The sequence below is a fragment of the Mytilinidion resinicola genome (genome assembly GCF_010093595.1).
Source record: "Mytilinidion resinicola strain CBS 304.34 unplaced genomic scaffold BDZ99scaffold_16, whole genome shotgun sequence".
Taxonomy (NCBI): Eukaryota; Fungi; Ascomycota; class Dothideomycetes; order Mytilinidiales; family Mytilinidiaceae; genus Mytilinidion; species Mytilinidion resinicola.
The window spans coordinates 1,148,574-1,161,001 of NW_022985452.1; the positions used below are offsets into that span (position 1 = coordinate 1,148,574).

Below are 12,428 nucleotides of genomic sequence, written 5' to 3' on the forward strand. Positions count from 1 at the left end.
ACGAGGAGAATGCCGTTGCCGCTCTTAGATGTTCGAGGTTGGGCATCCTCGTTGAGAAGGAGCGACTGCGAGACCGACATTGCGCGTCTCGGTGAAATTGGGAAAGCACGTTGAGGCACTGAGCCTGCTAGTATGACCAAGTGGCATCGACGGTTACACCGGCGGGTACAGGCGGCATGCAGCTGCATTGTTTCACGCGCGCGGAAAGACACATCAGGTCGTGCTAGTTACCATCATCGCGAAGTATCACGAATGTTGGCAAACAGAGTCAAGAAGGAAGCTCGCATGAGCATTTTGACATTGTAAGAAATCCAGAGTCGCCGCTACACAGTAAATGGGGGCTTACAGAAATCGACGATAGACTACGCCACGTAGATAACACGGTCCACGCCCGCCGCATAATTCCAATAAGTGTGCTAACATGCACCCCAGCCATAAAGCCCCCCTTGAATGAATGCGCCATGTCGGTCATACCTGGAAACCCCCAAAGACGGAGAGAACTAACGCCAGCACGATCGTATTGCATGAGGTAGATGCGTCGTAGGGTATCATCATAGAAATCCGGACTCGGATAGAAGCCTGAAGCGAAACAATCAATAGTTAGCGACGTCCGGCCAACTCAAACGATCAATCAAAGATTGAGGAGCGATGTGGCCGGATAGAAGCCACAAAGTCGCCGTACCTTGCTATCTTCTCATCCTCGCGCTCGCGAGGCTCAACCTGTAAACTGGTGTCGTACATCTCGTGTACATCGTTGGCCGTTTGCATATTCGTCAAGATGTAGTCCTGCAGTTCGGGGACGGGCTGGAGAGGGTACGGCACGTTTTGATACTGCTGGATGTCGCGGATGACCTCCGCGGTCCTCGCCCGCTTGGCAAAGTTGATGAGGTTGGTCTTCTTGATAAGAGAAGGAATGCCGTCCTCGATAAACGTCAGATCGGTAAGATAGACACCTAGAAACATCAGAGCCGGTCACTACCAATATGCGAGAAAGAAATGTATACCAAAGAACGGGATGCAAGGGGGGTTGGCCTTGTGTAGAGTGTCTCTGTACTCTGCAAAATTCTTCGTGCTGCCCATCAACTTCCGCATGCTCTCCAAGGTACTCATTGAGCGTGCGTTCACGGCTTGCCAGGTCCGGTTCAAGCGATGAATTGGCGCAGTTCCAAACGCCGAGATAATGGATGTGAGGGTAGAGAAGTTATTGAGGGTTCGGCATTTCTACATTTATTAGCTCTGCGACCCAATACTTGATAGCAAACTTACGTCTGCAACATTAACGAAGTGCTTGATGACAATAACTCTGCGTTTGACATCTTGTTGCGTGAGGATCATCTGAGCAACCCAATTTGTCAGTTGGTTAGAGTGTAAAATCAGCGCCTTCACATTCGAAGCTGGGTCTGGCTCGCCGGGAGCCAGTTTCTTCTGCCAAGTCTTCTTCAAGCACTCGGTAGGCCTGACTTTTCCGTATAGCCTGGATTCGATGATAGTGAGTTGGCGTGCAAACTCAGTGGCATCGATGTCCAAGAACTTGAGCTTCTTCATGTGCTTTGGTAAGATTGGCTGAGGTGTTTGCGTATTCAGCGTCAATACGAGGCGCTTCGTTGGCATATCCGGACCTCGGGATCGCTGTTCTACGGACGTCATGAGCGGAGCAGCACCGGGTGTGCTGGTTGTCGCGACGTGGTCTTTTGCAAAGTTGTACACCCTTCCAATCAAGACCCTGGCGTCGTCATCATTGCCTTCCATCCAGTAGTTGTCAAACCAACTCTTGAGAATGTTGACGACTCGGAATCTGATAGGCTTCTGCTTTTTGTCCACCCAGGTCTGATAGTCTTCTTTTGCTAATCCGTAAGGAGGTTGAATGCTCCACCTCTTCACCAGCATCTCAAAGAGCTCCCCAGCCGTGGTGAACGACCGGTATGTGAGCAAGAAAGTATTGTTGAAAGCAGGATCCAATCGATCATGACGCGTGAGTTGTTCCACCAGGCCAGTCAGGGTGCCTCCTCTAAGTTGAGGAGGAGTGGCCTTGTGGTCATATGAAATCTCACCTTCATGATCGAGTTTGAGGAATTCTGGCACCTCTTCCACGTTATTGGGTGCGAGATTCGGAGCAGGAACTTCTCCAAAGAATTGTTGAACCTTCCTACTCTTGTTGTTCATGACACCTTCATTTTTGGAGTCTTCAAGAACAGTACCTTCGCTATATGAGTGAGGCTGTATCATATCTTTCAAGTTAGGCCTGTTGGCTGCAGAAAGTCCCCGATTGTGGAAAGCCTGCATATCGCCCTCCGTCGCTCTGCGAGGATCACTGCTGCGAGTAGACATTTCGGCAAGGGGTATCGCCTCTGAAAGCTGTTGTAGGATGCTATACATCTGATTGGTGCTGGCTTCGAGATCTCTAGTGACCGATCGAACAGCGATTATACGATCCTCGAGAGAGTCTCCGCGAGTCTCGGCCCACTCATCAGCTAGTGGGGCGGCAACGCCTTGACAGGCCACGACTAGCTCTGACACTAGATCATAGATCTTTTGCTTCTGAATGCTGAATTCGCCGAGTTGCTGGCCTTGTAGTGTTGAACCCAGCGCCGAGAGATTGATGGATTCTACTGTAGAGATCCAGGGTCGGAAAACATCGAGGACCTTGCTTCCTGATGAGCAGACGTCGTCTCCAATGGCTTGATGTCTGTAGGGTGTAATGATCTTTTCGCGCACGACCAATTGCTCGTCTAGACGGCGGATACTTGAGACAATCATTTTCTTCAAGTCTTCTAGCCTTTCCAGAAGTTTCGCGTCTAACTTGACCGTGGGTTCAATGAAAGGCTCGTAATCCTCATGGTCGATAAAAGACATTGAAGCTCCTGGATCCCGGTCATCAAGGCCATTGTTCTGCCAATTCCCTCCAGAATTGCTGCCGACGACAAAGCCAGGGATGAGTCTAGGGATATCTTCACCCCTTTGCTGTCTCGCGACCTCGACAAAACCATATACACCATTCAAGACTCCATCAGCTTCTTTCAAGCACTTTGAGTAAGAATCTGGGGGTGGCCAGTCTGCGGCAGCAATGTGAGATGAAAGCACCAGCTTGGAAAACCTTGACATAGTCTCGCGGAAGTGAGGATAAAGGGCCTTGTTCGTCGAAATTATTGATGGATTGCCAGAGTGATTGTCCGTTGTACCAGATCCAGCAGCGAGGAGCAGACGAAGGTGATCTGAGATATCTTCGGCACGTTTCACAAATTCGGATCGGTCACTGTTGCTGATTGCCTGGCGGTAGCGCTCGACAGCTCGTCGCATATCATCCACCATCCTGTTCCACGTAAGAGGAATCGGGTTCGCGTCATCAAAGAATTTGCGAGACATGGCAGCTGGCATGGAAGGGCCGAGAGGGTTGTTCGCGAATGAAGTCGCAGTCGTTCCAATGGGCAATATGGACGATTCCATAGCGGCAAAGCTAGTACCATTTGTGGTATTCGATCGAGAGGTGGGTGAAGTAGTATTCAAGGATTCTATGGAGGTTGCCGGGGACACACCATTCGAATGGAAAGACCGCCTTCGTCGAGGCTGATAGAAGTTGTGTTAGCAAATTTCGTTGAGCATGAATTCTCTGGTACTCACTAGAGAGCCGCGCGAGTTAACCATGCCATTGCCTTCGAAGTCCGACGTGTTCTCATCGTCAGTATCTTCTACTTGATATCCTCCAGCCATGAGTTCTGGCGGAGCGCGAGTTTGCTCGGGAATATAGACATTTGTGCGATCGATTGGCCCATTCTCATTGAGTGAGGCTGGGGTCTCGAGTGGAAGTTCCATTGTGCTCACACCGGTCAGGGTGTTGAAATAGAACAGCCTTCCATCCGGAGTGGCCTGTGGGATCCAAAAAGCAGCTTCCTCCTGCTCCTTGTTTTCGGTGCCCTCGATCGGCAATGCAGAGGTGTCGTTCCCGTTGATCGACTCCGAGTCTGAGTTGGTATAGTCGGTGCCACCTAGAGAGGTGGTTTCAGGGTCCTCCTCAAGAGCTCCTCCATTCCGGTCGTCTTCACCGTCGTCTGTCGGACGCGGCACTACGGCACAGTAGTTGCTGGGAAACCATCCTCGGACACCGTTTATGACTCCGTCCCACCACCCACTCTCCAGTTGTGTTATGACCTGGATGATGTCCCCTTGCCGAAAGCTCAAGCTTGTGCGGTCGTCGGCATCGTAATCGTACAAGGCTCGCACGTACATGCCGCCCGGCGGCGCGACAGTGCCGTTGAAGCCGTTCATGGCTGCGCAGAGGCTCCACGGGGAAGTGGACGTCGAGGCCGAAGATGGCTACTTTGACTCCGCGTCCTGGCGATCCTGAGAGCGGGGGTAGATGCAGAGAAAGGTGTTCTTGAGGCGGCGGGGCTATTGTCGAAACAACGCGACAACTCCTACGATCCGGCTTGTGCGTAATCTGCCCCGGGCTGGCAGTTGGGCTGAGTGGTGGACGCCCACTAGGCGCTCGAGGGCGATTTTAGGACTTCGGCATAGGTTGGGGCGTTAGAATGCGCGCCTATAGAGTCGAGGATACCAAATAGGAGCTCAGAGGGCACACCTTCGACGAAGTCTATGGGGAGGGGAGGATGTGAGTGGTGGAGGAGATTGGCGCCGAACGCTGCCCGCCCCAGGTGTTGTTATTGGCGATTTGGGGATGCACGTGATTTGGGTGGGCAAAAGCGTAAAGGCGCGAGGCCAGCCGTGTGCCAGGCAATATATCAAATCCTTCACTGACCAGGGACAGCATTGATGGGGGCTTGGGGCTGTTGTGCGCTTTGCGGTGCGTATTCACTCCATCTGGTGATGTTCGTCTGCAGAGCACGGCTACGGTTCGCGCCTCTCCCCGCAGCATGAGGATGCGCGGCTTGAAGGATTCATTGTCCCTCGCTCAAAGAAAGACTTGATTGTCGCTGCAGACGCGTGCAGGTGTTTGCCGAGTCCCAGCAATGCTTCACGTGGAAGTACTTCATACCTGCAATACTACCGAACTTCTGCTGCTTTTGACGGGTGAACACGTTCCCTTCACAGCCAGACTTCACGAGCGGCCGAGAGGGAGCGCCAGAGTCCGGGACAGAATGACTCGAGACGGAGGGTGCCAGAAACTTTGTACGTATCAGCACACCTCCTCCGCAAGGCGGTCGGTGTGTTTGCTCCACAACATTCATGAAGCCCAATAAGGCGGGTCGTCCGCGTCTCTGACAAGCACCCCCCCAGGCCGGTCGCAGTAATTATAGGAAAGATGCAAGGAGAGGGCCAACTGTTAGGGAGTTCGACAACCACGACTTCTCATGAGCGTTCAGCAACGTGTTGTGTAGAACAGAGGGCACGATTCAGGATGTTCTTGGAGAGTGAAGAATCAAGGCAGCCGATACAGTCGACACGCGGAAAAGGACCGACGCCTCGAAGACCTAACCTTGGAAGAGTCATGATGGCAATTCACGCATAAAGTTTCGCGTGGAAGCGGCAGCAGCAGCTTGTGACGGTGGCGTCAAACGGAAGAAGCCAATCTCCAAGGACGTGGGTCGGAAGAACAGCCCTGAGCCCAGCAGACAGGCCGCGAAGGCGATGGCTTGGAGTCGCGGAGGCGGTCGACGGGACGGCACACGTGGAAACCGCGTGCGGCGTGGGATGGCTGCGAAGGGCAGGAGGATAGTTGTGGTTGTCTCAATTGTCTCAGCATAAAAACTATGTGTATGTGCATTACTCGAGGCTATCCAGAGATCTGCCCCCATCGTTCGTGTGGTGGGCACATCATCTGAAACCGAATGAGGCGTGTGAGGCGGACCTCCTTTCTCGAGCTCCGCGGAACGTTCTAGCGCGGGGGTGAAGAAGCAGAAGAAAGCCATGCACCGATAGCGGCAATCTGCCCATGTGGTGGACCGGCTGCCGCTGCGCGAGAGGGACGGATGCAGACGAAGGGGTTGCAAACACGTCGTGCCGCGGGCCAGAGAGTGGTGAAGGGCCCGTCGGCGAGCGGGCCTGCGCAGGATATTGACTTCATCCCGCCGCTTGCCCCATGCGAAGGATGCTTGGAGCCCTAGGTACTGCTCCCTAGATCCCCGTGGCCTAAGGGAGCGGGGCTTGCCAGCGAAGCTGTGCCGGCGGAGAGCCTGAACGGTGCCCCTCTCTTCGCTCGGTCCCGTTGGCGATGAGGCATCTGCGATGCTGGATGCCGCGCGAAAGCCCTGCGCGAGAGCCGGTCGCTCCGTTAGCTGCCCTGTCACCGCCTGGGCTGTGGACGCCCTCTTCCCGGCAGCGCATGCAGCTATTCTGATGCTAGGAGAGCGTGGGTGGGTCCGGGGAAGCGATCCGCCAGACTGGACGGGTGCCAGGAACAGTCGGTGGAGGCCGGCGATCGAGCCCAGGGCGAACTTGGGTTGCTGTGAGTCGGCCGGGCTGGCGTCAGGTAGTGGGCTGCGGCATGAGGGGAAACAAAGAAACATTAAAGGGGCAGAGCTGTGAGCCCCTCGCGGGAGCCCCTCGGGCGGGGCGAGAGGAGCCCGATTTTGTCCCACGTCGACGAGCACACCGCCTGCGCTGCAAAGTCGAGGGCCGTCTCTGCAACGGGCAGTAGTTGGAGGGCCTGCATGAACGACTCACATACCGCTCTTTGCTGTAGGTACCTTTGTACAGACAGCGGCGCGGCACCCGAGCCGTCGCACGAGATAAACCGCCGCCAGCTTTCAGCTTCTCGTGCAGCTTCCGAGCTCGCTGCCCGCAGCAGGAACCGCCTGGGTACGCGGGGATGCGAGATACAGACACCGGCGCAAACAACCACTTCAATCGTGAAGCTGAAGCGCCAGTAACACGCACCGCGACGAGCAGCAGCTGTAGAGCCCTGAATGCATGATAATTCACCACGCTGCCCGCAATGCCAGTGCAACACGCCACAGCCAAAGCGGTGTAATGGCACCAGCCACTCTCGCCCCGCCGTGTCGTTGTCAGCCCGACACGACTGATTTTCCCCCTATGTAAAAGAGCCACCAAAACCTCTCGCTCCCTCCACCATCACCCCCCCATCCCATCATCAACACCGCCTCATCTTTCCCAGCCCCAAGCCCGCGCGGCCCATCTCCACCTCACCCATCCACCGGACCTCACCGGTGCTTTGTCCTGTATGCCACTCGACACCACACGGAATGAAAGCGAACAACTGCACTCCAACAACCCATCCAGCACTTCTTTGAAGCCCACGCGCGCTCGGCCGGCAACACCATAGTCCCATCCACGGCCCGAGCCCCCCCGTCCGACACACAGTTCGATGCCCGCCGCAGACATGACTCTCGCGTCTGCCGCCTCGTCGCCCGCCGCGACCCGCAAGACGGCCTCCGCGCCGGAGAAGAAGTACAAGTGCCAGTTCTGCAACCGCGCATTCAGTCGCAGCGAGCATCGCAGCCGGCACGAGCGATCACGTAAGTCCTGTCGCACCCTGGAGTCCCGCTTGTTTTGATGCGGGAGGTGGCGCCGTCGCGAACGCGCTGCGCGATGCGGGGAGAGCAGGACCAAAGTAAAGTTGCTAATGCCCCTCATCAAACAGATACAAAGGAACGCCCTTTCAAGTGCATGAAGTGTCGCAGCACCTTCGTGCGTCGCGATCTCCTGTTGCGCCACGACCGCACCGTACACGCAAAGGATGGTGGCGTGCCGCTGCACAGCGAGGTCAAGCGTCGGACAACCACAAAGGCCCCCGAGGCGGCTGTTTCTGGCCCCTCGAAGACGGCGATGCCCATGGACACGGCGACACTGGAGCAGATCGAGGCCAGCAGCGATGGGATGGTTGACATCGAGACGGCCGCCATGCTGATGACGGACTTCCATCACAAGGCGATGGCCAGCCAGGAGCCGGAAATCGTGGGCGACGGGCCAGAAACGGTCATTTCGCCCAACGGCCCCGCGCTTCTGGAACCAGCCGTCAGCTATCCATCGGGAGCTGTCTCCTTGCCCCAAATGCCGTGGGATTCGATGCTGCCACAACCCAAGTCTAACTCAATGTCGTCAAGTGGAGGATCGATGCAGACTCACCCGCATCAACTCCCCCCGATTATGGAACGACAAATGTCCGGCAGCGATGCCATGGTTTCCTTCCGGTCGTTGGACAACTCAGTGCCCGGAAACGGTATTGGCACACCTGGCGCGCTGTCGCCGTACCCCATGCTCGGCCCTGTGTCGCCTGTCGATTATCGAAGGTCTCCCGGCCCTCCCCAGCACTGCACGACGACGAAGCCGCCGCAAGTCGACTCCGAAGAAGCTTGTGCACAGATCTTTGAGAACATCAGGGTCTTTGACAACGAGACTGCGCTACTTGACACCTTCCGCCTTCCCAACAGGGCTGTCTTGAACCGCTATCTGCACACCTACTTCACGTTGTTCCACCATCACTTGCCGTTCCTGCACCCAGGCTCCTTCAAGCCGTCTGAAGTATCTGCGCCACTTCTGCTCGCAGTGCTATCCATCGGCGCGCTGTACACCTTCGACCAGGACCAGGCGTACATGCTTCATATTGGCTCGAAGGTGCTCATCAACCAGTTCTTGCAGAACAAAGAAAACTTCAGCTCAAGGAAGTGTCCGTTATGGACAATGCAGAGCACGCTGCTGAACATGATCTTTGCCAGCTGGAGTGGCGACCCCAAGGGCCTCGAGTGGGCTTGTTCGATAAAGAGCTTACTAGCCAACGCAAGTTACAGCTCCAACATACTTTACAACATACGCTAACAATCTTTAGATGGTCGCCGGTAACAGGTACGAGCTTAAGCTCCGAACAGAAGCTCGTGGTGGTGCGCAGCCCAAGCATGAGGAGTGGATTGAAGACGAGCAATGTCGACGCACATACTACGCCGTCTACATTTTCTTTGGTCTTCTCACTCTGACGTACAACCACACGCCTGCCATGGGCTTCAATGAGTTCGATTCCTTGGAGCTACCCTCTTCGGAATCTCTCTGGGATGCTGGAGTGTCAGACGAAGATTCCTGGAAAGAGACCCTCGCTGCTTCTAACACTCTATCTTTCCGTCAAGCACATGACAACTTGTTCCGAGGAGAACCAGCCCGTTACAGCGCCTTCGCCACCCGTGTGATGATCAACGCCTTGTTCCTTGAGGTTTGGTACCACAAGCGCAGCCCTGAAGCTCTCCAGGACGTCGTAACCGAGTACAAACTACGCCTTGCTCTCGAAACGTGGGAAAAATCACTGGAACTTTGTGAGCCTGAGACCGTCGTGGTCTCTTTGAGCGCGCCTCATAAGGGACATCCTCTGATTTTCAATGCCATGGCCATGTATCGGAACACTCGGGCCCGCCTTGTTGTGGACTTGAAATCGGTTCAGGAGGCACTTCGCTATCACGACTCCTACGAGGTTGCCGCTGCAATGACTAATGCCAGGGACAAGGTGCAACGTTCGCAAGAAATGCTCAAGGTCATCTCAGAGTGTTTCGATTGCATCGAGGTCGCTGCACTTCAAGGCATCCGCTGGGTTGCGAGAACATCAGCCACCAATTGGAGTATCGAGCACCCACTCTGCGGCATGGATCTCATGGTCATCCTTACTTTGTGGCTCTATCGTCTGGAACATGACGAGGAACCTGCCACTGAGGAAGAAACGGCCATGTATAACAAGCTCAGCAATCTCTTCGACGACGATTCGGCCGATGTTTACGGTGCTAAGCTCAGTTCAACCGTAGCGAGGCTTTGGGGAAGCATGATCGACGAGGTTGTCGTCTGGGGGTATGTCTGATCTATTCTGTAACCTTTCAAGCATTTAACTAACCGTTGATAGTATCACCAAACTCATGGGTGAATCCTTCAAGCTTCATTCGCAAGCACTCGTCGGCTACGAGGACGCCATCTCATCTCGATCCGGGTCTCCCACTCCGTCATTAACATCTCAGGGGGTTCAGGTGATGGAGATGCAAGTTGCATATTAGACTCTAGTTTTAATATCAGCTTAACGACATTTACGTGTTTCCTTAGGTAATTTCCTTAGTACCCATCTTCATCATTAGACTGGTCTTCCACTTTCCGTAATCCCGGGATCTCCTGTCTACTGGTCGGAGCATCGCCGGGAGTTCGGCTTATTTTTCCACTTGCATATACGGAGCGTGGCTTTCTGATTTCGCGTGGTTTCCTACTGTTGGTATTTCGTCTGGCTGTCGGTCGGTGGGCTAATGGCGAATACGGGGTGGGCTGTCAGGGTATCATACACACTCGGGCTCGTGCTCACTCCTCACCTGGTGGTCTTTGGTAGGACCTCTCTAATATCCGTTCGACTCTCATACCCTCTTAGTGTCTTTTTCACAAAAGACACCCTCTGCTGGCTGGCACCACATGTGTGTTCTTCTCCTGTGGTTCTCAAGCCAGCATATTTGCTGCGCAGTAATACCTTGTCTCCTCTCGGCCGTATATTTCCTTTGTTTTTGCTTCTGGCTTCTTCTATTGCATATACCATGTTCGCTGTGCGTTGCTTTTTCTGCTTTCAGCTTTCCTCCTATCTATGCTCTCCTCAGCGTCTTGCAGCATCTTTTGGTGGTAGTTGCGCTCCGTTGATTTGCAAGTTTGGACAAAGAGGGAGTGTATGGGATTCTTCCTGATAGTCGTGTATAAGTAGCTTTCGCAAAGTGGAGTTTTGCTGGTCACGTCGATTTTCTGTGCTTGATGCTGTGAACTGGTTCGTGAAATGTGCAGACCGCAGATAACAACATAGGGCGGTTTCTAGTCTAATGGATCGTGACATAAAATGTCGGCTTGACAGGAGTGAAGACCAAGCCACCTCGTTGTCATTGGCAAGGGTGTTTCAGTATATCATCCGAAATCTGATTGACATTTCCCAATTGCGATGACTTGAATCGCATGTGAGAGACACCGACTTTGCAAGGTGGGGCAACTGTCAGGAGTGGCCCTAAGGGCCATCTAAGCTCGTACATAATGCCAAATTCTTGAGCATGCAAATCAGGCCTCTGGAATTGCTGATGTCTGGATGCTCGAAAATCAGGACCAACTAGCGCGAAATTCCCGCCAAGCCCGCTAGTCCGCATCCAGCGCGCGAATCGAAATTTTGGGACCGCAAAAAAAAGCTCAGCAGAAACAGCTTCGCACACCACGACCAAGCTCCACAACCACGACTCCACCCTAATTCCTGCCCAACCGCGAACCTCCCTCCCTAAATCTCAATCGCCTTCTCTCACAATGGGCAAAGACAAGTCAGAGAAGAAGGACCGGAAAGAGAAGAAGGAGAAGCTCACCGAAGTCAACGGCGTGAGCAAGAAGTCGAAAAAGGACAAGAAGGAAAAGAAAGAGAAGCGCAAGAGCGACGTGACTGAGCTGCTTGAGGCGGGGCTGGATTCGGAGACGTCGCCCGCGCCTGTGGAGACTGTGATCAGGACTAAGGCGAAGGCGAAGGTGGATGAGGATGGTGATGAGGATATGAGCGATGCGGAAGCACCTGTAGCACCTGCGACGATAGTGGGCGCGGTCGTGCCGTTCGCGAACCCGCTTGCCGACGACAAGCAGACGAAGAAGGTGTTGAAGAGCGTAAAGAAGGGTATGTGCTTTTCTCTCGTTGGAGGGAGATGTCTCGTGCGCGGGACTCTCAGATTCTTTACCCATTCAACGCTCAATCAGCTTGCGATGAATATAGCTAACGAGAAGTCTACAGCGGCCAAACACAAGACTCTCAAGCGTGGCGTCAAAGAAGTCGTCAAAGCCCTCCGAAAGTCCGAAGCTGAGGCTATCACGTCCGTCAATTCCAAGAACCCCGCCGGCGTTGTCATCATCGCGGCTGATATCTCGCCTATGGATGTGATTTCGCATCTCCCTGTACTCTGTGAGGACCACAACATCCCGTATATATACGTCACATCGCGCGCGGAGCTAGGTGCTGCGGGCGCTACGAAGCGGCCGACGAGTGTGGTCATGGTGTCGAAGGACCGGCTACCGGGTAAGAAGGGCGCGGGGACGGATGCAGATGAGAAGAAGGAGTATGCAGAGGTATATGGAGGGCTAGTGAAGTTGGTGCTGAAGGCATCGGAGGGCGTGAAGAAGTGAGCAGAGAAGAGGAGAATTTCTTTCTTGTGGGATCATGTCAAAAGGGAGTCGGCGTTTGGTGTCACAGGTACGTAGGTTCACTGTCTGGCTGTGATGATTTCTGAGCCTGGCTAGTGAGGACAGGACTGTCTTACAAATGTTGGCTAGAATTTCGAACGCCTTGTTTTGGCATAAGAAAGCTACGAAGGCTCTCTGACTTGGTAGAACATCCAACTCGAAAAGCGTTTGACCTCATTCTCTACTGCTATTGTGCTTTCCATCATCTACTGATAACAAAAACACCATCTTCATTCGCTCATATAGTTTGGCGCAGTCGAATTTTCTTCACTCTCACGGGAAGAAACACAAGCTCATCCCTTTTCCCATCTACCCAA

General features: G+C 54.0%; 5 protein-coding genes across 5 annotated transcripts; 3 read left to right on the plus strand and 2 right to left on the minus strand.

Moving 5' to 3' along the window:
• Positions 1–472: 472 nt before the first annotated feature.
• Positions 473–4,339, minus strand: BDZ99DRAFT_449397 (ras GEF). The gene is made up of 4 exons (XM_033718113.1): positions 3,619–4,339; positions 1,267–3,564; positions 1,005–1,221; positions 473–953 (listed from the first exon to the last, which is right to left on the minus strand). Exons 1-4 carry the CDS (start codon positions 4,261–4,263, stop codon positions 628–630), a joined length of 3,486 nt encoding a protein of 1,161 aa, XP_033573528.1. The 5' UTR covers positions 4,264–4,339; the 3' UTR covers positions 473–627.
• A 1,102-nt stretch (positions 4,340–5,441) lies between these two features.
• BDZ99DRAFT_479801 (uncharacterized protein) lies at positions 5,442–6,461 on the minus strand (the record flags this gene model as incomplete). The annotated part of the gene is made up of 1 exon (XM_033722282.1): positions 5,442–6,461. The coding sequence occupies one exon, from the start codon at positions 6,459–6,461 to the stop codon at positions 5,442–5,444; it is 1,020 nt and encodes a 339-aa protein (XP_033573529.1).
• Positions 6,462–7,029: 568 nt separating this feature from the next.
• On the plus strand, positions 7,030–10,058 carry BDZ99DRAFT_98000 (uncharacterized protein). The gene is made up of 4 exons (XM_033729084.1): positions 7,030–7,430; positions 7,556–8,691; positions 8,741–9,738; positions 9,791–10,058. Exons 1-4 carry the CDS (start codon positions 7,280–7,282, stop codon positions 9,936–9,938), a joined length of 2,433 nt encoding a protein of 810 aa, XP_033573530.1. The 5' UTR covers positions 7,030–7,279; the 3' UTR covers positions 9,939–10,058.
• On the plus strand, positions 10,059–10,719 carry BDZ99DRAFT_98001 (uncharacterized protein). The gene has a single exon (XM_033729085.1). It carries the CDS (start codon positions 10,179–10,181, stop codon positions 10,599–10,601), a length of 423 nt encoding a protein of 140 aa, XP_033573531.1. The 5' UTR covers positions 10,059–10,178; the 3' UTR covers positions 10,602–10,719.
• A 412-nt stretch (positions 10,720–11,131) lies between these two features.
• BDZ99DRAFT_423080 (L30e-like protein) lies at positions 11,132–12,400 on the plus strand. The gene is made up of 2 exons (XM_033717013.1): positions 11,132–11,551; positions 11,666–12,400. The coding sequence occupies exons 1-2, from the start codon at positions 11,197–11,199 to the stop codon at positions 12,052–12,054; spliced, it is 744 nt and encodes a 247-aa protein (XP_033573532.1). The 5' UTR covers positions 11,132–11,196; the 3' UTR covers positions 12,055–12,400.
• The last annotated feature ends 28 nt before the right edge of the window (positions 12,401–12,428 follow it).